This window comes from Gobius niger, assembly GCF_951799975.1.
Source record: "Gobius niger genome assembly, chromosome: 2".
In the NCBI taxonomy this organism is placed as follows: Eukaryota; Metazoa; Chordata; class Actinopteri; order Gobiiformes; family Gobiidae; genus Gobius; species Gobius niger.
This window is the reverse complement of record NC_136853.1, coordinates 23,997,392-24,021,785: the sequence shown is the minus strand read 5'-3', so window position 1 is coordinate 24,021,785 and position 24,394 is coordinate 23,997,392. Positions and strand designations below refer to the sequence as shown.

The 24,394-nt window shown below is 39.2% G+C and overlaps 2 protein-coding genes across 4 annotated transcripts in view; both read right to left on the bottom strand.

Annotated features, from left to right (window-relative positions):
* fcho2 (FCH and mu domain containing endocytic adaptor 2) overlaps positions 1-10,147 on the bottom strand; it is a 29,390-nt gene extending 19,243 nt beyond the window's left edge. Inside the window, exons 1-8 of the mRNA XM_079552287.1 lie at positions 10,001-10,147; positions 4,152-4,243; positions 3,381-3,455; positions 3,161-3,302; positions 2,585-2,737; positions 2,389-2,493; positions 2,178-2,276; positions 558-654 (exon numbers count right to left, since the gene is read on the bottom strand). Coding sequence (XP_079408413.1) covers positions 558-654; positions 2,178-2,276; positions 2,389-2,493; positions 2,585-2,737; positions 3,161-3,302; positions 3,381-3,455; positions 4,152-4,243; positions 10,001-10,033 — 796 coding nt within the window. The 5' untranslated portion in view covers positions 10,034-10,147. The remainder of the gene's footprint in view (positions 1-557; positions 655-2,177; positions 2,277-2,388; positions 2,494-2,584; positions 2,738-3,160; positions 3,303-3,380; positions 3,456-4,151; positions 4,244-10,000) is intronic.
* Positions 10,148-12,528: 2,381 nt separating this feature from the next.
* tnpo1 (transportin 1) lies at positions 12,529-23,646 on the bottom strand. 3 transcript variants are annotated; one of them, XM_079551257.1, is made up of 25 exons: positions 23,508-23,646; positions 23,280-23,390; positions 22,860-22,935; positions 22,341-22,490; positions 22,129-22,235; positions 20,544-20,677; positions 20,215-20,296; positions 20,007-20,129; positions 19,797-19,915; positions 19,556-19,616; positions 19,306-19,468; positions 19,011-19,163; positions 18,708-18,933; positions 18,466-18,637; positions 18,292-18,378; positions 18,069-18,176; positions 17,473-17,631; positions 17,304-17,391; positions 17,125-17,223; positions 16,926-17,021; positions 15,359-15,434; positions 14,675-14,774; positions 14,528-14,602; positions 12,999-13,135; positions 12,529-12,926 (listed from the first exon to the last, which is right to left on the bottom strand). In XM_079551257.1, exons 2-24 carry the CDS (start codon positions 23,382-23,384, stop codon positions 13,028-13,030), a joined length of 2,667 nt encoding a protein of 888 aa, XP_079407383.1. In that variant the 5' UTR covers positions 23,385-23,390; positions 23,508-23,646; the 3' UTR covers positions 12,529-12,926; positions 12,999-13,027. The 3 variants fall into 3 exon arrangements, 2 of the variants coding, with proteins under 2 accessions (XP_079407383.1, XP_079407384.1); XM_079551258.1 differs by having other exon boundaries at positions 15,359-15,395; XR_013792607.1 differs by lacking the exons at positions 12,529-12,926; positions 12,999-13,135; positions 15,359-15,434.
* Between the last annotated feature and the right edge of the window lie 748 nt (positions 23,647-24,394).

Genomic DNA, 24,394 nt, shown 5'->3' with positions numbered 1-24,394 from the left:
ATTTAGTGAATAAAAAGATCACTGAAGTAACCTTGCATTCAATTTATGAACAATTAAGCATGGCATGGGCAGGAAGAGGGAGAGTGGGGTGAGACGTCTGAGGAGCATTCCTTTGATTATTGCAGCATAGCAAAAGTTTACACAAGAGTCATTGTTGAGCTGTGACCTCCTCTGAAAAGGGTGGTTCTGACTGCTTAGTCTGTGAGCAGGGCAAAACCCTAGTGTCACATGCTTACTGGAATGCCAAGCTTGCCTGCCTTTGCCGCAGATTACTATGATTGATGCTGATGGCCCTCTCCTACTTTTATTGTTCTTATCCCTACATCCTACCAACAACAGAACCGGGACAGTCCACTTCAGAGATAAGTCACTGAAAAGGCACAATTTTCTACATCTCCACTACCTCTGAACAGGTCCTGATGCCTGTTCTGTAAATAGCAAGTGACTAGTGAACAGTACTTCACTTGCTGAACAGAAATGGCTATCGCTGTATAAGCAAACAATAGATGCACGAACCTTAACAACACAATGTAAATTAATTAAATATTATAATTTACCTGGTCTTTCTTTCCCCGTGCCTTTGGTCTCCGCCAGTTTTTGTATCAAGTTTTCCTCCGATGTATTCTCAATGTTTCTCACAAATTCATTTTGCACCTGAAAAAACAACAACAATATTGCTTCAAATGTTCGAAAAGAAAATGTTTACTTTTTTGCATGTAGATGTATTCTGTGATTATGGTTCAAACACTGGACTGTGAATTAGATTACAGACGTGATGCTGTAATTTGATTTGATCAGTGTTTTTATCATTTGCATACTGGCGTTCTGATTTGTAAACAGATCTGAGAGACAGTAATATGCAGTGGGTTTGAAGACAGCCTGCCCCGGCACGCTAACAGACATATTTACATGTGTCAGTAGATGCCCTGTGGCATTTTACATTAGCCTTTGTGGCCTGGCAGGAGTGTATGTGTGCAGACCGGCTGTGGTGAGGATCTCAGCTCTCTAAACCACACGCGATGTGTCAGGCGCTGTGCCATAAAGATGGGCTCTTGTGCGAGCCACCTGCACGCCTGCTCGCCTCTCACACACCACCACAAGACACACGGCCCACTCAGGTTTTACTCACATGCGCAAAACATGTCCTTGGGAGATCCTTTCGCACACACTATTTTACAGAGGCTGACAGCACGCACAGGCATACGCATGTACACCTTTAAGAGCAGCTCGCTGTACAAAGCAGCATGCAACAAACTGCACTTCAAAAATGTGAAGCTGCTTCCCACACACTGTTTTGTTCTCACTCTACACTTGTCAACTCAACTGCATATACAGTTCACAGATGGGAGTCTTGCTTTGTGCTGTGACATTATTAACACAAGCATAATTTTAGCTATAAGTGGCAAAGTCGTTTATTAGCATATGAACATGTTCTATTTTTGTCAAATTGCAGTCATATGCGTTTTAAAGGCACACTGCACAACATTTTGGAAACATTTTAAGAATAAATTTGGCTGAGAACCTAACACATTCAAATCTATTAAAGTTACAGCCAGGTCTGAGGAGAGGTGGTATTTTTCAGCAATGGACCGATATTTGATTATTTTACAATATCGGCAATCAATAAAAAATGTTTAAAAAAAACAGATAAAAGCTAGAACCATCGCGGTGAAGTTTGTACACCTCAGATCGTTATTTTATATATTTTATGTTGCAGACTCTTGCTTATAATTTCGGAACCATACAAGATGGAGACTTTATGGAATGACTGAATTTATTCTATTTATTGGGTAAATGTTACACGGCGTGGCTTTAAGTAGACACAACACACAATAAGTCAAACTTCATTCAACACAGAATAATACAATCTTTTTAACACCCAGGCAGCATGCATGCTTTTTCCCTTCCAAAGCAAAAGCTGTTAAAAAAAACCTTTCAGTCGAGTTGTGAGGAAAATATTATTGTCAAAGTGGAGCTTTGTCGCCCTCTAGTGTCGATTTAAGCATACACTGAGCAAGAAGGAAGAAGGAAAACCACAGCTAAACTATACCAAAAACTCATGCATATATTATTCAGGAGGGTCAATTTGACACACATGCATGCACGCACACACAGACACACAGACACACACGGACACACACACACACACACGGGAATGTGTAAGTGAACGCTCTCACCTCGCCTAAAAGCGCGTGCGTTTCTTCCACTGACTGTGAATATGAACGGATGATCTCCTTCATTTGGAGGATATGATTTTCTTCAATGTCCTGGAATTTCTGCTCCACGGAGGGTAAAAAGGCCAAGAAAACTTTAATCAACAACAAGCGCCGACACAGCAGAACATCAGAAAAAAAGGCCAGTTCACTTTGCACATCATCCAACTCCTACCTGCGCAGTTTCTGCCATCCTCTGTTCAAATTCGGACTTGGCGGTGGCATATTTCTCGATATATGACTTGTAGGTTTCAGTGGCTTTTTTGGCTTTGACACCTGCCTGTAAAAGCAAAGACAGACACTTCATATTGTGTATATGTTGGCAGGAGAGAGGGTAAAAGCATGTGTGGGTTTGTGTTAAAGTGACCAACCTTGTCCACATCTCTCTGGGTCGCTCCCTCTTTCCGGAGGCGTTCCTGGTCCAAACTTTTGGCATTGTAGTTCTCCTTGGACTTCTGCAGAGCCTGAGATATGGTCTGGATGTTCTGGACGGCTTCCAAAGTCGGGGCAACCTCTTCTTTTGTCTAAAATGAATTATGGTTATCACACTGACAGACACTAGAGGGCGCTCGACGCTTGTGTATCAGTATCTGCTTCTCCTGTACCACTGACAATAAAAGAAAATGGTAATCGAGCAGCAGAAAGAAAGTGTGAAGTGAGCGAGAAACTTGTGAGGGCCTGGGACTGCAATGAAGAAAACAAAAAAAGCTAATCATGGGCTAAAAGCTTAATGGCCACAGCTAGAGGAACGAGTTGAACAACGTGCTGCCGGGAGAGGCTCAACGGTGCAGCTACACCTCCATGTTCAGGTAGTTGCCAAGGCTAGTGTGACTTATACTCCGGAGCGACTTACGTTTTTTTTCTACTTCATTTTTAATTTTTTTGGCTGGTGCGACTTATAGTCCAGAAAATACAGTACTCACACTTACTTTTTAGCGTCTGCTTACCTTTTTGTGTGCCTTGGCCTGCTCCTCCACATATCTCTGAACCTCTTTTATAAGCTCCTGCAGTTTTCGTACGAGCTCCAAATGACAGCCGGCCAATTTTTCTGTGGAACTTTTGAACACATCCCAGACTGGAGCAAAAGTACTGTAAGAACAGTGGGTAACGCTGTTATTAAGGAATATATTGTTATATGGAATTAGTCATATTAGACTTAACACTTACCCGAGTTGAGAAAAGTTGCCTGTGGATTTGGCAAGTTTGGTCATTGACCGGGCATACGTTTCTTCAATCGTGCTCCTGGAAGACAATGTTGTCCTTTTTAATTCACTCAGTATTGCATTTTCAGAATTGTAATTGTCTAGTCATAGTATTTATTTTTGCTTTAGTGACTAGGACTTCAAGATATGAGAAAAGATGTAACATTCACAAACTTGAATATTGCAATAAGAATATTACTATGATACTTTACTGTTTTTACGAAACTAAAAGTCTAAAGCGATATGTGACATGGCGTTAAAATCAAAATGCGGCTAAATCAGAACAAAGAGGAAGATTGTTTGTGAGTAAAACTGGACTAAAACAATGCATTTTGAAGAATGTAAGTTACCATTAGAAGTAAGTGATATAAAAAAAAAGAAAAGAAATCTCAATATATTCTTGGTAAAAATCATCAAGGGAATTTTCTGCAAACAGAAATAAGCAAAAAAAACATGAATTGTCAATGGAAAAAAAATAAACAAAAGTGAAAAGTGTAGCAATACCACTTCACACTCTAAACACACAGTAAAAGGCAGAGGGCGCCAAAGAGTGGCAGTTTTCACACACTACCATCAAGTACAATGTCAGTTTTACCTTTTAAGAGTCGTTAAAGTTAAACAGTATTTGGACATGTAATTATTTTTTTTATAATGATGCTCAAAATAGTTGGAGAAATAAGACTGAGCTCAATCATGAGGGCAACCTTTAAAAGCACAAAATGAAAGACACTCTTACCTTTCTCTAATGAAATCTGTCAGCTCTTTGGAGGAAATTTGGCCATGCTTCATATTATGGTACAGCACATCGAAGCCATTATTTTTTTCACCCTGAAAATTGGGAAAAAAAACATAAGATTAGCCACATATAAAAATGCCATGAGGTTAGCATAGAAGCGCATTATAGGTGGCGTGTGCATTAGGGCAATTTGTGAATTAAAACCCAAGTCAAGTTTCCAAACATTCAAAATATAAATAAGATGTTACAGTTTTTTTCTCCATTGACAAGACACTGGCCATCAAAACCTTGAACACATTTCACAGTTTGAACACTGTTTTCCCCAAACTCTTGCATTGTTTTTGCAGAAGACATGGACACAGTTTTGCTCATTGGACACACTTTTCACTCATACGACACATGATCCAAAATGTGAACACTACGAGGCAGAACTAGGACACAACACAGTGAGATACTTACAACTGATCAAATAAGCAGAAAACAAACAAACAATAAAAATACATTAAATCATTGTAATGTTATATGTATTCTGGTCTGTACTAATGAATCAAAGGGCGATCCTCACAACTCTCAGCACTGCCACATGGGCCAAAACAAACCAGGTAACGCTCACAGACTCTACTTATGGTTTCACCTACTTCAGTTCTAAAACAAGTCGGAAGCAAAATGGACAAACTAAAGGTGCTGGACCGAACCTGTTGATCTGTAAATAACAGTAATAAAGTTAATAAAGTGCAGAAGTTCAAATAAAGAAAACTGTGCTATGTGTGTGTGCAGTGTTTGAGTTAAAGTGCTTTACTCATTCATGAAAAACTGTACAATAATGAAACCAATAAAGAAACATTTATTTACACCCACTCCTTTTTATCCCTACACAATTCCTAATACAATTGTCTGATTAAAACTAGCGTTGAAATGTTTATTATATCTAATAAATGAACATAGTGTGAAATGGGTAATTTGATCTATTGTTCTCTAGGGCAGCGCAATATAATTTCATTTTACATTGAAATAGTTGCCTAACAACACATTGGAAATTGTACAGGATCCAGACAGATGTTTTTTAGGTTGTAAAAAGACAATGATAAATAAAGATGCAGTGTTCTGAATCAAAACAAAAATCTAATTTTTTGACAATACATGACTGAGGCATCAGCAACAAGGCAACATTTTGTAGTTTGGACGGGTATTGCCTATAAAAGGGGGTAATTACAGTTTATACTTTTGATGATCTAACTCATAAACAAACACAACAAGAACTGCACATCCTGTAATGTTGTGTGACTAGATTAGATGATCAAATCCATATCTCAATATTCTTTTCTACTAGACAAATGGAGACAAATTGAGTCAATATTTGCACTGCAGTGGCATGTAAATGAAACATGATAACAAACTACCTTTGGCTGGTGTTGCAGACAATGGTTAAGCGGACATAGATCATTCTGACACTCTGATCTTAGAGAAACGATACATGACAGAGAGCAAAACTGGGAAGTGGGAGAAACAAAACCGAAGAGCCAGCAGACGGATGTCCTTTCAGTGCAATAGTGCTTGTGCCAATGTGCTTATGACCAGTGAAATCTGAAAAGAACAAGACAACAAACACAGGAAAGGTGCCCGTTTGAAATGTGACCCAACTCGAGTACAAAGTAAAGATGAAAATGTCTGCCACTATCACAGAAATATGAGTGTAAAGACAGATTGACTCCATAATGGAGGCTCTGCAAGGAAATATTCCAACTACAAACACATTGTGAAAGTGCTGAATGCTTGCACGTCGAGATGGAAACGTGCTTTGACCTTCTGCTTCAGTTAATAATAAACGGATATATTAAAAAAAAGTTTGGGTAAAGGTTTGCTCATAAGGCGATGCCAGTCAAGAACAACAGAACAAGTTTGAATAGTGTAAGGAATGATGGTTTATTCACAGCCCAGCAGCTTTAAACTCAGCATGCATCATGCTTCCTGGGATTAGAATGGGCAATTGTGTAATGATGAACCTGAATGTTTAAAATGCCTCCTGAAGAGATAAACGTGTAAGGAAACAGTGATTTGGTTTATCTGTACAACATCTGCCTGACAGAGAGCCGTGGAATTTGTTTTCTTTCATGACAGAACATGACAGTTTCAATATCCTGACTGAAATGAAAAGTCTTTAAAGACCTCGTAACAGTAACGGCCTCTGCAATCTGTGTGTCTATCATGTAAGTAAACTATTTATAATAAAGTGTGGTATCATTCAAGCAGTTCAAAATGTCCTTTCTATAAGTAAATACATACACAACCAATTAGCAGCGGTTAGTTATGGCCTTTGATTAAGTCAGTGAGAACAGAGGTGTTGGTCACCCTTTTAACCAATGCATCAAAGTCTGATGTCTATGAATTAGGAAGTTTTCTCAGAACTGAATTAAGAATCCTCAGGCTTTGCTGCTCGGATGAAAAGCCTAGTTCGCCCTCAACGGTCAAACTATGAGCATTTTTAGCTCTCAGAGAGACAGCCACAGAATAAAATTATCATGCATAGCTGCAAACAAAATATAACTCCATGTTTGTTTCCAAGGGAGAGACACTATTATAAAGCTCCTCACTGTTTCAAAGACAAGGAAGACGACCACAGCTCTTCATTTCAATGCATTCGCATCCAAAGAATGTACACGCGTTAAGTTTCCAATTCTGAAATATAGTTCTTAACAGCTCTAACGGTGAAAGACAAAAGTGTTGGCAACACAGCATCAGAATCAGAATCAGAATCAGAATAGTTTTTTATTGCCATTGTTTGAGAACAGGTTCACAAACGAGGAATTTTCTCGGCGTAGACGTGCCACATATAACCCTGGTCTAAACTCTTTACTCAATGACTCTGACGACAGAAACACAGTTCACTAGTATGGACTTGACAACATGTTTTAAATGTTTTTGATGAACTATAAGGTTGGGTGCAACAGTGACAGAATGATGACATCATGTGTCTGCTCTGGGTCATGTGCCCAGCGAGGATGAGAGCGTGTAAAGCACAGAGCTGTGACTGCCAACAGACAGCTCAGGCCGGGCGTGTTTGTCCCATAAACATAAAGAGAAATCCCTCAAAAACAGACTCAACATTTTCTCACTGCTTTTTATTTATTTTATTTTTTATTTGACCTTTATTTAACCAGGAAAGTCCCACTGAGATTGAACATCTCTTACAGGGGACTCCTAGCCCCAGAGAGGAACCTATTGTACATGATTTATTAGTGGGGAAACCAGAGTACCTGGAGAAAGCCCGCACAGACACGAGGAGAACATGCAAAACCCAGACAGAAAAGCCCCGTCCAGGTGGGAATCGATCCCGGGACCTTCCAGCTGTAGAGGATATGAATGACACGAATCCACAACTAAAAATCAACAAGCACTTTGTAAACACAGGGCTGTAAGATCGAAGCCGACGCTCGTCTTTATCAATACATCCATACAATACACATTTAGTGCTATTACAAACGACGGCGTTTTAGCAGAAAGACGATGGTTCTTTACTTGAGGCCCAATGTTCACAAACAGGACCTTCTCTTGCACTGTAACACATGGAGCTTTTTCAGTTGGCCTCTTTAAGTTCACCTTAACAGAGTGCATTTTATCCAGTGCTACTTTACCCAAATCTAAAAGCTTCCTATAGGCTCCAGTCAAGAAGTGTAATGCCTCATTTGAAAGCTAAGACCTATAAAACTGATCTTGTCGTTTTTTCCCCCAAAGCTTTTACGTCACATTTCTCTCACTTTTTCATTGCACTTTTGTCACTTTTTGTTCTTTCTTTAGTAGCTTTATTGTTGCATTTTCATCCTCGTTTCTGCCTCACTTTTGTTGCTATTTAGACGCTTTTTTCAAGAAGCTTTTAGATTTGGGTAAAGCCAAACAAAGAAAATATGCTCGGTTCAGGTGGGGGTTAAGAGGTTCATAATTTAGTTTTAAAAATGCTTAGGGTTAAGGTTAGGGTAAAAAGGGATTTTGTTAAGGTTAGAACAATTGCAAGGAGATACAGTACTGCCTGCAGATAATAATTATGATGAGGAAATTATCATTTTGTAAATATATAAGTATATATATATATATATATATATAAGTAAATATATAAGTTCAAAGGTTTGCGGAAAGAAATTAAGAGATAATCCAAAAAAAGTAGGCCTAATGTTTCTGCACAGGGACAATTTATTCAACAGTTATTTTCTGAACAAAAGAACCCTAATGTTTCAGCACATTTCTGACATAATGCAAAAATATTGCTAGACTGTTATTTACATTATCAAAGGAAAATAGTATTATTTGAGATATAACAATACTTTTAAATATTATAGTATTTTTTTTTTAATTAATCTTTCTCTCTCTTTTATACAACGAAGTGGTACCTCGACTGACCTTTGAACTATAACATACAGATGGTAGGATACTGTACAACCTCTTACATAAGTATCTTTTAATCTATGTTGTCACATATATATGTACACGGGTGGAGCTTCCATTAATGAACTTATGTTGTCATGGTTACGCGGTTCAGAAGATGGAGGAACTGAACTGAAAAGTTGGAGTAAAATAAAGCAAACGGAGCTGGACATGGCTCGTCTCATATTCAGCGACCTCCTCCATAATTATTCATCTAACATTAACACACATCCTTTTCCACTGACAGTATGTACGGATCATGTTTATGATGATTTGTAGTCAAGTCAAAGTCAAGACAAAGATGCCAAGAGTGTCTGTGTGACCTGCATGCTAAAAACACTTCTTGCCCATCACTGGTTCCTCTTGTGCCTGGGAGCAGGGCACAAAGGGCATATTCAAGACTCTCTATTTGATTTTGAGGATCTGCAGGGTGGCCTTGTTACAATGTATTTTTTCTCACCAATAAAAAGCAAGAACAAAAAGCAGGGAACATGTTTTTCATTGCTCCCAGAAAACAAGTTTATATTTTGACACCTTATATTTATAACATAAACTCTCAGTGTGTTTTATAATCGTTTTAATATTATTTAGAATCTGCATTGTCTTGTCTATCAACAGAGAGAGACGTTGGGGATGAGGCTAAGTTCAAGATAAAATGATATTTTTTGAACATCAGCCCCATTCACTTGCCTAAGCATTGGTGTTGAACTCGTGCCTGATCATAAACACCAAGTTTAACATTCAAATTCCTATGAAATCACAACATAGTTTCTCAATAATATGAAAACCAATGTAGTTTAATGCCCACTAGCCTTTAGGCTATAGTTTATAAAATCAACAAGGAAGGTTGGCCATAACAGCCACGTCAAATTACTGCCATTATGCAGGCCTCCTGTGGAACACCAGTTATCAATGGCGCGTGCGGTCAATCAACAACACTTGTGTCCGCTTTAAGTTCAGGCCAGAATTGTTAAAATCGCTAAGACATCGTTCCTCTCACTGAAACTTTGTTACGGAAGAAATAAACTCGTACAGCCCAAGTCAGAGACAGACAGCCGGGGCGCCCAATGGGATGTCCGGGACAGATCATAAACATGCCAAGACGGGATGTGTGAGCCTATCAGCACGAGCGGGGGCGGGCCTTGTGAGGTTTCATGCTTGATGTGTTTAAAGAGGCCCGATCCCCGGGGTGGCAAAATATCAATAAGTGAAGAATTGTAATGATGGTCGTCTATCATTAACCAATGGCTATGGCAGGTCCAACTCACTACCGCCGCGCGCGCGACATAACCACGAATCCATCGGCCACGTAGGGAAGGCGGAGATTAGTGAAAGCCAAGCTGACATGAACAAGTAAGGGAGGGTGCATAGCAAGGCAAGAATTACAAATAATAGCACATAGGTAAATAGTGTTAATTCAAAGCAACACCTACCCAAAAATTCTCGAGGAAGTAGGGTGTTATCATCTTCTTATATACTTCCCACCACACTTCTAAAGTTGATCAAATGCAACTTTAATGTCGTACTTCTTCCACTGTCTTTCCCTTGTTTCTATCTGTTCGTTTTCCTCTCCGCTTTCTTCCCCCTCCCCATCTGAGACTCCACCTCCCGTGCTCTGGCATTCTCCCAGCGCTGCGCCCCCTATCGGCGACAGGGCCGTCTGGTCTGACACTGTACATGGACTGTACACATCACCGTGATCTTCTGTACGGACACTGCTCTCATAATGATTATAGTATAGCTTCATTAGATCAGCATGTTCATAAACTACTGGAGATTAAAAACAAGCTCACTAATTCATGTAAACAGTTTATTAGACAATGCAAAACTTCAAGCAATGGTAACCAGTCACACCCCACTATATTGTCTTACAAATATTACAAAATTACTACAGTACAAGATAGATTCTTTGCATGATCCACAATATTTGGTGGCCCCCAAAGTATGTATGTAATATATATACATGTATATATATCTTTTTTTTAAATTCAGCAGCTTATTGAAAACAAAATATGTTTATAAAAAGTTTTTTGTTTGTTTTTTTTACAAAAAAGAAAAGAAATGAAGGCAAGGGATCTGATCAAGGCTATAACATACAGAAGTCTATATGGTAGACATTCTCGGAGAACCTCAATAAAACACTATACTTATTCGGCTTTAATACATTTGTATAAAGCAAAACCTTAATTTGACATTACAGTGAATCACCAATGCTAATTTCAGTGCTTTTAATCTCGGTACAATAATGTACATATGTGAATAACCTACTAATTTATCTGATAATCCTATTTCCTAATAATCAAAGATGGTCAAGGGTTACACAAGAGACAGACACAAAGTAAATAATAATAAAAAGAAAATAACCTGAGGTTACACATAATAACGTATATTCAAGTAGACATATAGCAGCAATCTGTGTAGACTCACAATTCAACACTGATGAAAGTTGTTTGAAGTATAACCTTGCCATACTTACACGGTGCTTATAGAAGTTGCTTACAAAAAACAAAACCTTTCATTGCAAGTTAGACGACTGGAATGTGATTGGAAAATCTCTCCAAAACATAAAACATAATAAAAAACATGTGCCGCTGTATTCCATCATTACTGTCACTTGCTTCATATAAAACTGCTCACAATAAAATACTGCAGACATTAGACTAAGGCCTTCACTGTATTCTGCAGTATACTATATTCCCATAGATTTGGCTACGACATTTTAAGTTAAAAAGCTGTTAACATGCACTTAAGGTGCCTATTCATTATACATCATTTGAAAAATACACTTAAATACTGTCACTAATGTCACAGTAAATACTCTGTCCAGCAGAGAAATATCACTGGCTGGAAACTTAAAACTGTCTCCGCTGCTCATCATGGAATACATTCAGGCTACCAAGAACAAAACTAGAACAATGAAAGAAAAGGTGAAGTTTCACAGTATTTAACACATTCAGCTACAGTGATACGGTTTACAGAAAGAAAAGAAAGAGATTGGGTTTTTGGGGGATTCTATTTTTACACACGTGACGTTCCCTCCCTCGTGATTTCCCCACCCATGGGGGTGTGAGGGGCCACCATCATGCAAAAGAGAAAACTTACTCCACAAAACACAACTGCCAAAAAATGTACAATCTTTCAAGTCATGCTTTTAGCAAAAGTAAAAGAACATCGATTTGTGTATTCTTGACAGCCAGAGATTGATAACGTTGCACTGTCAAACTATTGAATATTGTAGTATGCTTGCCAATGAACACCTGTATCATAGACATTAGGAACGTGGAACTACAGAATGGATTCACTCAACACTTCACGGCAGAAATCACATTTTCAAAAGGTAAACCCAATTTTGCTACAACATAGCAATCAGTGGGAATCTTAAAATAGAAAAAGAAAATCCAAAACATTTGGCAATGGAAACTGTACAACTCAGCATACATTCCTGATAGTGTCCAGCACACTACCATAACACAAGCATGCGGCATACTTTTAAAAAACTGACACCTTGTGCTCTTCAGAGACAAAAGCTGCTGCACATTTAGGAAGTGTGGATATGTTTTCTTGGGGAGAAAAAGTAAATTGTTGATATACATAATAATGACTTATTGTTGAAAATGGTGTCAAACTGCAGCTTCATGTTTGTTGAAAGGCCAGGGGTCTACGTAGGCTTTGGGAACTTCAACCTCCTCCTTTTGAGTTACTGTGCAAATTCTCCCAGTTTTAAACATTTGTCTCTTTTTATAAGCTGCTCAAAAAACAAAACAAAGACGACAATAGATCCTATGGTCAGCAACTGCAGCTGTTCAATAGCTTTAAGCTTATTTGAGAGATTTGTTTAATTTTGTTATTTTGAATATTGGTTTTACTGTATTATTGTATATACATTTTATTTCCGTGTTTTGTTCTGTAATAAAACTTGAATTAAGGAGTTGTACCTTTAAAAAAAAAAAAAAACAACAACAACATATTGCCCTCCTAAACATACAGTGCAATGTTCAATGTATCCAATAGTGTCTATACTTCTGTTGCAAATTCTGTTAGTGTTTGTTTTAGAATCAACCTAATGACCCTGTTGCAAGGTATGTCAAATTTGTAATAGATACATTGGGTCAATTATAGTGAGTATCACCAATAAAGCAAATGATTTGATGACCCCCTTGCTGTACCTTCAAGGCCCCCCTCATTGAAGACCCCTATGTCCCACTGCTACGCAATATAACTGCTAGGCCCACCCTCACCATCCACTTTGTCATGGAGGTCAGTCCCTCTCCTCCCTGCAGCATCCATCCCCTTCATCAGAAGAACATGTTTCGCGGGTTGAAAAAGGTCCCTGTACTGTTTTATCTTTCTCAAAATAAGCTGTAAAGATTGAGAGACACAGTACGTTATTTCAGATTTTTGAAAAACCTTCGACATGCGATTAGAGCTAACCTGTTGGTTGAAGCATGCTGCTTAAAGAGCTACACCCCATAAAATGTCGCCAGCCTTTCCTTCAGGGGCATCGGGAATTGATCCGAGAAGCGTGTCCAGTTGTCTTCTCCCACCTGGTTCTTAAACCCATGAAGAATCTGATATCGAAACAAACAGGTTGTTTATGCATAATAATCTCATTTAATTATATATATCCCTCTTGCGAGAGAAGTCATTAAAAGGATATTTCAGGATTTTTGACATAGGGCCTCATTTACTAGTTATCCAGAGTGTTGCTGATTTCTGGAGATATATATTTTTTTTATTCATGCAGTTCTTATATTTGAAGAGTTTTGAGGTGCTGGGCTAGTGCAAGGCTAGCACATTTCTATGGTATCAGCTAGCCTGCATTAAAAACAGTCTGACCCGCTCCACAGAGCACCTGAGGCAAATCACTTATAACACCAGACTAACCATATAAATGTCTGTGTCATTAGAATAATTTTTGGAATATAACTGACCTAGCATCACATGAATGATCGCATTTTGAGGGACTATTTTCTAGCAGATCACTCCACCGCTGCGTAGCTTATACAAACACGAAGCTGATGCTGCTCAAATGTAAGTTATCTTAAATGCAAAATGGTTAAAATTATTCTATGGACACAGACATTTATATGGTTAGTCTGGCGTTACAAGTGATTTGCCTCAGGTGCACTGTGGAGCGGGTCAGACAGTTTTTAAAGCAGGCTACCATAGAAAAACTCTTCAAATATAAGAACCGCTTGAATTTAAAAAAAAAACATCTCCAGAAATCAGCAACACTCTGGATAACTAGGAAATGAGGCCCTATGTCAGAAATCCTGAAATATCCCTTTAAAGGAGATAAAAACAGCCTCTCTTAGATATTGTTAAATCAATGTAATTTCGTCCTTAGAGGTAACAAGGTAAAAGTAACAGGTCTATTAGCATGTAGGCAAATCTACAGACCTCCTGCCTGCAGCTTATATCATGAATCTTTCTACACTCTATAAAATGCTCTAATTTTTCATGGGGAGAACTCAAATACATAAAACATTTTCTGTAAACACGATTCTCTCAAATACTGTTCACAGATATATCTAAATCTGTGTTTGTGAGCACTTCTTTGTTCAGTTTTGCTTCATTTGCAGGTGGGTGTATGTAAGAAAATCAGTCACATTTCACATTGTCCTTTTATTGTAGACAGCCAAAGGTCTATGCAATATTCATTTGACATGCCACACCTGTGAGGGGGGTGAATTCTCTGAGAAAGGAGAAGTGCTCACTAACACAGATTTAGACAGATTTGTGAACAATATTTGGGAGTAAATTACGTTTAAGGACAAAGTTTTTTGTGTTTGATTTCACCCCGTGGAAAATGAGAGCAAAAACAAAAGTGTTGCGTTTACATTGTTGAGTGTATTTACATCATTTGGTCTTGAGTTCTAAGCAGCATAGCTTTATTCTGATACATCTGCAATTTGAATGCTGACAGATCATACTGTTAACGGTTTAATTGGTGACATTACCTTGCCAAACATGTCTCGAAGATCATCCTTTGGATTGACCCAGGACGCCACAGCATCACAGAAGAATATAAAGTCCTGTTTTAAATGGACAGCTTAATTTTTGTTCACATACACAAAAACAGAAATCATTGTGTGACGCGACCTCACCTGCACAACACCTCCTGGATTGACACTGATCATAGTGCAAATTCCTCTAAAAGCAGAGTCCTTCTCCTCATTGTCCCTTATATTTCGTAAAGACGTGCACCTGTAAGCAGGAGTTAATGATTCAGTTGAGTAAAGAAAACACACAACTAAAGATTAAAGATTCCTCTAAAGCTACAATATCAATCTGTCCAACAGTGTATTCTATGTGAACTGTATCATGCGTGTTTGGCAAAGCCTAATTTGTAGCGCCTAGGAAAACCTTCTCATGGGTATTAGGGTTATACTGGGACAGGCACATGCAGCTGGGTGGCTACTAAATGAGAAAGGGAGAATTTATATATTTTAATTTTGCAGAAGAAAAAATAAAAACTTCTGCAACCTTTCTCTAGTATTGAACCAGCAGTCATGTGATCCCATGCATATTTTACGGTTTAAGCAACAGTTAACAATGACAAAAAAACAAAGTGAAAGTAACAAACACATTAACTGTACTCGAGCAAATCAATAAAAACAAATTCACAAAAGGACAGATAAAGGACTAGGGCTAGTCACAAAGTTGGCAGCATTCGAAACAAAAAGACAAGTATTTTAGAGGGTGAGATGCAGAGCCAAAGAGAAGAAGGGATAGATGAAAGCTGAAGAAGAAAGAAAAATAAATTAAATAAAATATTGAATAATACACACCAGGGTCTTATAAACTGCTGTAGCATGGGTGCCACCTCTTGAGGACAAACGTAACCAAGACGACCAATTGTTATTGCTAAGGTAACGTAATCACGGGTACACACCACCAAACGCCAACCAAGACATGAGCAATGAGGAGGGGAGGAGAAAATAAAGAAAAAACAAACAACTCAGAGACATAAATCAACAGAATTTGTGTATGATAAACAGAAGAAATCACTGGTGTTGATCAATACAGCTCCTTCAGATGTGGGTAAAAATGTAAAATATGACACTATAAATAAAACATACAAACACGTTTAAGGGAGAACACTAAACAGATTTGACAGGACATAGAAAAGGCAATATGTCATATGCAGGAAAGCTCAATAGGTTATTGTAATAATTGTCTACGAAGTTGGTTATAGTTACAATTATCCTTATGATTCTCCCTTAAACTCACAAATGTTAATATTCCATAAGACACAAATAAATATACTTTTTGTTTTCAAAGAAATGACAGATTACTCCAAGCCAACTACATGGAGGGAGACTAGTATCCAGCACAGCAGGTTCTTATGAGGCAGAGAGGAGGGAAGACCTAAGTTTAAAAGACACAAAACTATGCAACATTCTCATTAACATACAGGCATTTATGAACAGTCCAATGACACATGCAGAAAGCAGATGGTATGCTCATTAGAGTAAAGTTCAGTGCAGGATTAGTTAATCACATAAATGTAATGTGATACAAAGAAGTGTACGGACAAACCCACCTTGAACAGTGGTGTTACATGGCTGTCTTTGAAATTTAGTGCTATTAATCTTAGTAACCAATAAAAGCAGCTATGTATACAGTATATATTCAGTATATATATATATATATACAGTATACATATATATATAAAACAACATATTGTTTGCTTCCTTTATTTTAAATTCAAACCCATGCTGGATGGTATTACATCATAATTAAAAATCCTGTCCATATCCTGCATCAAACATTTGCATTCCTAACCCACGGTTAACATCTATAGGCAAATAGGCATTCACATTTATAGAACAGTAAATACAAGCAACATATAAACTGACAGCAAACAATAAAACATTTATAAAAATGTTATCTTTCCCTTGGCTAAGCTTAAAACCTATCTAACATCTTCAACTGTTAGTCCTAACTTGTGCTTTCATTGACAGATTAAGAAATTATGTAATAGCCAACGTTGATTGTTTTGTTTTGTTGTAATTTTGGGGGTCTGATATACTTGTATGTGTTTCACTCACCAAGCATTCTATCAACAAAGGCCATTTCCAAGACTGTGCACCCAAGTCTTTGGTTTCAAAATACACAAATTTGAACCACAAAGGCATGAAGCCTCTCTTCCTTGGATTACATGTCCCGCACCCAAGCAGTACATAAATGGCAAAACAGTTTTTCATTGTGAAGTGGAACTAGTAAAACCTGAAATACTACAGGCTTGGAAAGGTCTTTTGGACATTGATTAGAGATCACAACAAGCACTGTGACTATAGTGTGACCTAACAAATAAAACCAAGTGCTGGCTACAGATAGCTGCCAAAAAGATACCTGTATTTTCCAGAAGTGTCTTTGGAGTGTTAGGCCTGTTAATGATCTCTACCAGCTGGTTCAGCACCACGGCAATGTATGGCTGCATTTCAGGCCCTAAGGGTTTGGAAATCATGACAATGGACACGAAAAAGACTTTACTTCTAAACGTTAACCATCTGATGAACTGTACTGTGTATGTGGTAAACCCTAAACTCACCCATTTGTATGGATATTTCCCCAATTGCCCATGTTGCATTATTGCACACTGAAATCAACTCAGGATTTAAGTTTCTTCCCAGTATAGGCATAAAGTCAGCTGGAGATTAATACACAAACGTTAGTGAGTGAGTATTAAGATAAATACATTGATATTTGATAATAAATTGTATAGCATACCAATACATGATTTGACATGCTGGAAACAGGCTTTTGTCAGATCCCCTAGCAAAGCAAAAGAACTCTGACGAACCTCTGGCATTTTGTCCTATAAAAGGAAGATGCTTGTTTGTAGAAGATTCATAGATTAAACTGAATTCTGAGCCACAACTACTCACTCACAACTTACCTGCATACACTGATACATGAGCGTGAGGATGTTGCTACGAGCGACCAACTGCTCAATAGCGCCACCTAAGCCCTCAGCGAGCCCACTGAGGAGATCTAAAGCCACGATCATGAAGTCCTTATCAGGAGATTCATATTGGTCTGGCTGAGACTGGTGAAGCTGTAAAATAAAAGATTATTTTTATCTGCTGTGCCTGCTTTCTTTTTTTAAGTCAAATCAGACAACACACACACACACACACACACACACACACACACGCACACACAAAAAAGGCACAAATATCTAAACTACTATATGCTTTTGTGAATGTGTTGCACTCCACAGTGTAAACCTACAGCTAGCAGACAGGTGCTGATGTACGTTTTTCTCAGTGGGTCAGGGTTAGTTAATACTGCTTATAATTTGGGCGCTGTCTAAAATGAGCAGTACCTCCACTGCCACATTTGTGTTAATGTGTTAGGACTGACATGCGCTCAGAAGGGGAGTGGAGTAGAAAAACATTCAGACTACAAGATTTGGGTGGGTGCTTGAGCCCCACGGCACCCATGGGATCGGCACCTATGTGGGCAGATAGGTTCTGAGAGTTTGTCACTTACCATGGCCTGTGCAAGTGTCTTCTGGACAAGGTTGACACAGCGTTGGTACACGGGCTCACAGTATGGCAAGAAACCACTCTGAAGGGCTGTGGCCACAGAGGACAAACACTGGAAAAAAAGAAACCGTAGTTATGCATTCAAGGATAAATGAGAAAATATGTCTGACTATTTTGCAAACCAATTAAAACTTGCACAGTGCGGGAGAAGTATATTTGCAACTCACTTCTAATAATGGAAAAAGGTCTTTGTCTTCATCTTTAAGCTGGTTCCACTTCTGAATTAACGGAGGCATTAACATCTGAATGTATTCCTGTTTAAGATAAAGATGTATAAGTAGAGGAATATTTCATGCCACATAAGTAGAAGGTGTGATCAGGGTGTTAAAGTGAAAATATACCGGTTTATTGAGATGGTGGCCCACTGAATCTGCAAGTGTTCCTATGGCATCGTACAATATGAGCAGATTCTTATGTTGATATTTGTTGAAAGCAAAAACTAATGTGTCCAAGATAAATGCCAAGTAAGGTACAAGCTCCGTGCATGCTTCCTCTTCCAAAGTTGCAAAGGCACTGATTTGAGGAAGTCGGACAGATCAGGGACAGCATTATGTGAACGTCACAGTTAAAACGTCTGACTTACCTACAAGCAGCCTCCTGAACACGCTTGTTGCTGTCTAGAATTCGTTTAAGAAGTTCTGTCATTAGAGGCTTTAAGTAAACATCTGGAGGTTGGCTTACGACCCAGTGAGCATAGCGGCTGAGTGTCCAACAGGTGATGGAGCGTACCAAAGCTTTCTTGTCAGACAAAAACTGGATGAGGTGTGGTATGAGCTCGGGCAAGTACGGAATCATGCCCTGCATACAACCTGAAAATGTGAACAGAACACATCTTCAATGCCGGCCTACTTCTAAAACATACAGTTACTTTTTGTCACTGTAATACCTTCAGCTATTGCACCCAGAACTAAAATACCAGATTCTTTTACAATCCAGTCTATGTGGAAAATAAGTTCCTTGAGAAGAGGCAGCAGATGTATCAAAAGGTCATCCCTGAATACATTGGCCAAAACATCCAATGCTGCAGCTGAACATTTACCTGCAAATTGAAAGACAGACACGCACAAAAACAAGACATCATACAGACAACACAAGAAACAGTCATCAATACATGTGCACATCAGTTCCAGCCACATCTCAGCAGCAGAGCAGAGTCATCTTTACACCAGTGCTACACTCACGAAGGTTCCAGTCTGAAATGGTATCATCAAGTTCATCCTCATCGTCCTCCTCGTCTTCAATACTCTCGCCCTCGTGACGCTGGCCCACTGTGCGCGAGCGGTGAAAGCGTGGCCTGATGTCCTGTTCATTGTCTGGGATCGTCTCATCTTCCTCTATGTCTCCCTGTGCACAAAAGAAGTGTGTCCTGACACTGATGTGGAAGAAGCCACTGCAATGTGTGAGCATTTAATATCAACTGGCAAAGCTGACCTTGAGCAATATAATGTCAATCTCAGAGTATTTCATTCCATTGACAAGCACTGGGATGAGTCTATAACAGAAAAGATATATGTGTAAGTATAACATGAAGCTTTTTCCCAAAGTACAGTATTGGGAGACAGATGTTTTTTATCATCCTGTAATGGGAAAGCATCTGGGGTCCTGAGTGATGGCCGGTCAAAGCCTCAATAAATATTTCCATAACAACATCTCTAAGGGTTTGGTTACTTACTGAGCGAGGTGTCCACAAAGAGCATCTTTGCACACTGGCTGCTCTGCCAGAGTCAACCAGAACTCACAAGCCTCCAAGGCCACATTTTCATCTGGATCTCTGGTCCTCTGCAGCATATACTGTGAGATGGCAAATTTGATTCCCATTATGGTAACCTATCAATGTTTAAGCTATGATAATGAGAGCAAAACACGAAGAGAAGCCCCTCACCTCAGTTATGTTGTGCATGTGCGGAAGAAGTCTGTCAAGGCGGACCTCTAACAGCATCACAAGAGCTCTGCAAACATTCTTTCTCACCTCTGGGTCCTCGTCTGTTGCTAATGCAAACAGGTTCTTTAAAGAGAACATTAAAAACATTATAATACATAGTGGTATAATAATGACGGGAAATGAAAACACCTATAGAACCTAAAGTTACCTCAATAAAAGGATCAATATGCAGCATAAGAGCCTGCGTCCTGCAGATGATGAACTGATTGACGCAGGCAATAGCATGAGACCTGCAACATACAAATCACAACAGCCTGTAATGATCACATGCTGCTGATAATGAATGAAGTCTCTGTCTTTCTTGTGCCTCTAGGTTACCAGCAAAGGCATAAAGGAATAATCACTGTAACAACTGAAATACCTATCCAATTTACTGCTGATCATAAAATAAAATAAACTAAACACATGTTAATTTATTGGCAAAACATAATAAATGAACTACAGCTGTAAATCTGGCTACTAATGAAATGACATTACCTAATTTTAGGACTGTTGTGCCTAAAGAACTGAAGAAACTTTGGTATCAAAATGTTCAGTGGCCGATCCAGCATATCACTGTCTAGGATCTCAGCAGAATCCTCACAGATTTTCTGAAGGGCTCCAAATGCTCCCTGACAAAGCAGAAAAGGAGAAGAATACACACATTCAAAGCCAGATGACAAAACTGTTGTATTGTTTGTGTGTATTGTTTAATAAGCTAATTGTAATTTGCATGTTCAGTTCTGATGATGAGGGGAAGTATTATAGTGTTAGTATGCAGTGACACCGCTGCAGGCATTAGGCATCAGTTCACAGGCAGTCTGAGAAGAAGATCCAAAAATATAGCACAGCGTTCACACCATTGCGGTGTGAGACCTGTTTCCATGGTGACACTTCATCTTTATACGATGGGGCTTACGCGCATAAATGTATGAAACAGTGCAGACACTAAATTGAACAATAGAGTCAAGGTCACACAGACAACTAAGAATAAACATCAGAGCGCTACATGGATGTGATTGTTTTACTCCAGTAGCTACGTGCTCCAAGGGATGTGATAAAAATACTGGGCCATCCTAACAAGCCATAAGGGAGTGTGAGCCAATGCGATCATCGGGAGGAAGCAAGACTCTCTGACTGACCTCTAACCGTGCATAACTGAGGTGTCCAGCCACAAACAGAATGAAAATGTAGGTGGCCTTAAACCATCATACACCAGTAGATCAAAAGTAGATATATCTGTACAAGTCAATCTGAGTCTGCAAGCAAATCAATAACGACAGCCAGGAAAATGTGACAAATTATCAGGCATTTGCTACTGCAGACAGTCCAGCCTGTGTGGTTTACACTGTGGCCTGACATTAATCTTGACCCCGACACCAACTCAAAAACTGCCATCACACAAAAACTATATAAAGCCATCCACCAACATTACACTTGGCACTCAAGACACCTGCCAGTGTCTTTTAATAGTGTTCAGAGGGGGGGTACAGTGTAATGGAAAGATAGCCATTTTGACATCTGCTGCTGCACTACAAGGCATGAGTAGGGTAGTTGTGCAGGCGAAAATTAGGTTTACATATTGTTGTACAACACATACACGCCGTGACCCATGGCAGAAAATAGCTGACCTAAATCTCAGCTTGTGAATGAGCTTTGAGGGTTTAGATGAGGCAAATTAAGGAATAATTATTCATGTGAAGATGTTCTGAGTACTTTAACCTCAAAAGGGATGTTTGGAATATTCAGATGTAATGGTTTCCGTTACAGGGCCATAGTTCCTGTCTGAAGCATATCATGCAAATATCTGTGTTCAAAACATAAACAATACTACAGTACAAGGCCTGTGAGAATCATCGTGGTGATCCTTTTGCATACAGTAGTGGGTACTCTGTGCAATTACAAAAACAAAAGCAGAACTTGTCCAGTAGAAAACTTTTCATTTTACAGCTCAACCCTTTACAAATAACAAACAGATGGTACTTCACAAATTAAGCATAATGTACCTCTGATTTGTCTACAAATACAGAATTATTTATTTATACTATCTTATTAGTAGCATATGATATTGTCTGTGCCTTACCTCACACGTATTATAATCCTCAGAATCCAATAGCAAGCAGAGTTTAGGAAGAAGCTCTGGCCAGTTCTGAAGCTCTCCCTTTGAGGCAATTGTGGTGATAAGGATGCCTATCAGGAAAAAAAACGGTTTACTCTGCCTGTCATGTCATACGACAACATATAGTTCTACTTATCGGTACAAACAACAACATGTGCAGAAACCTGCAGACTCACCTACAGTAGCCCGGATAAGAGGAGATGAGTCACCAATGTTTTGGAGACATTCACTCTTGATAAAATCAGCAACACCGTTGGGGAAATTCTGATAATGAGCTTTTACGTTGTTTTTTAGAATGAGTCCACTGAGCGACCGCGTTGGTTCATCTTTGCAGAGAAAGGTGTAAGAATACATACAGGAACTATCCATTGTTGTAAACATATTAAAATATTGTCAAATGGACTGGGTTGGTTGAGTCGAGGGTGTTAAAACAAAAGAGCTCAAGCTTGTGTGTGAGAAAAATCCTCTGAAGATTGAAGCGAAATGCAGCAAAGCATTTATACACAGTCACCCCACACTTAAGCAGGACATGCAGTGACTTCAAGATCTGACTGATGGCGGGCATTAGAGTGACCCATATTCTCTAGTCAGTCCCATCTTGTGGCCAATTTAGTGCCACTACTAGCAGACCTAATATATTGCAGCATGAAAAACAACTATAAGAACATCAGACCAAGTCACAGTCGATCACCTACCTTCTGTTCTCAGCTTTGTCAGGACAAATATTAAGTAGTTGTTGAAGTCTGGATACTGGTTCAACTGTTCTAATCTCTGCAAAACAGGGTTGAGGATGCAATACACAAAAGCCACGACCATAAAATGCAAAATATTTCAAGACAGGCTATTACATAAGGCCTACATCATCACCTAATAAACAGCACTGATGATTAACACTGCAGCACAACACGCTTTTAAATGTGACTGCTCATTTCCATACGTGGCTAAGAGATTATCAGCGATATGTTATGCGTATTTACACCCGTTTCAGCCATGCTAGATGGAGCTATCGCTAGCCTGTTGAGTCCGGCTGCTCTGTGTGTTTGTTTTCTTTCCCAGACACACTCACAGGCCCCACAGACACGCCGCGGCTGATGTTTGCTTGAATCAAAGGATACTTGCTGGACGGATCTCTGCATGGTCGTGTCTGGGGACTGGGACTCCTTTAGAAGCTGGAGAATCTGTTGAAGTCCCTGTTGGTCTGGCTTCCACTCACACTCCATCTTGATCTGCGGCATGAGAAATACAATTAATGGTAGCAAAAAGCCGATGACAACACGTCACGGTAGCTAGACACAAAGATGACTCAGGCGGACGGGGAAGCACGGTGCATCGGGAGGCTTTACCTCAAGACCGACCACAGTGTGACTTTCTGATGTAATGTGACCGTACGGCTGGCTTTTCAGAGCTGCTGGATCTGCACATCCGTTCTCGCAAAGGTTCAAAGGCTGCGAGGACTGGCGTCGCTCACGGCCTCAGCCTTATCAGCTGACACAACACTGAGCGCGGTCCTAGCACCGGACAGGTTTGGCTCAGTCATTACGGCGTTATTACAGATCAGCTCTTTGTGGTACACACGCGCAGGGAAAACACGACAGAGGACAGAGCTCTGTATAAAATAAAGTACGGGAGAACAAATCATATTTATTTTGTTTAGGAGTTTGGATCAGCTTTAAAAGGAAGCTCAAACGTGACATCTAGTGGTCAACAGATGGGCTACAGATAGATCTACTTGCATAGATACAGACCGCATCTCGTCATAGAAGGGGGCGTGGCTTCGCCAAGGGGGAAAATAGAATCTTTAGAGAAACACAATTTTCCACTCTTTTTAGCCATTTTCTTGTGAACTATGAACTTATTTATCACACATAAATAAAGTAAAGTCTAAATCGGGCCCATATGGATATTTTGTCGCAACAGATTGTTCAGTAGAAGTAAAAAAAAAACGGCAGTTGTAGCAAGCGCTAGCTAACCGTTAGCATTAGCCCGATGCTAACATGTAGCATCAAGTTAGCATTCTCCGTTATTCATGTATTTATGGGCTGTTGAACCACTTTGCTCCTCCCCATGTCTTTGTATCATTATTAAGTAGAAAACTATAATCATAATTCAGCATTTGTTACAGTAGTTTTTGAATAATTAGAGAACATTTCCATTTTTTCAAAATTGTTTTCCTCCTTAACTGTTTTCAAAAATGACCATATATGGGCGATTAGAGCTCCACAGTCCTGCC

Coding starts and splice junctions, on each gene's coding strand:
- tnpo1 (XM_079551257.1), bottom strand. CDS start 23,384: ATGGAGTGTGAGTGGAAGCCAGACCAACAGGGACTTCAACAGATTCTC. Junction 22,236..22,340: donor TCTTATCCGGGCTACTGTAG/GTGAGTCTGCAG, acceptor TTTTCCTGATAG/GCATCCTTATCACCACAATT. Junction 13,136..14,527: donor TTCGAGACATGTTTGGCAAG/GTAATGTCACCA, acceptor TTTCGATATCAG/ATTCTTCATGGGTTTAAGAA.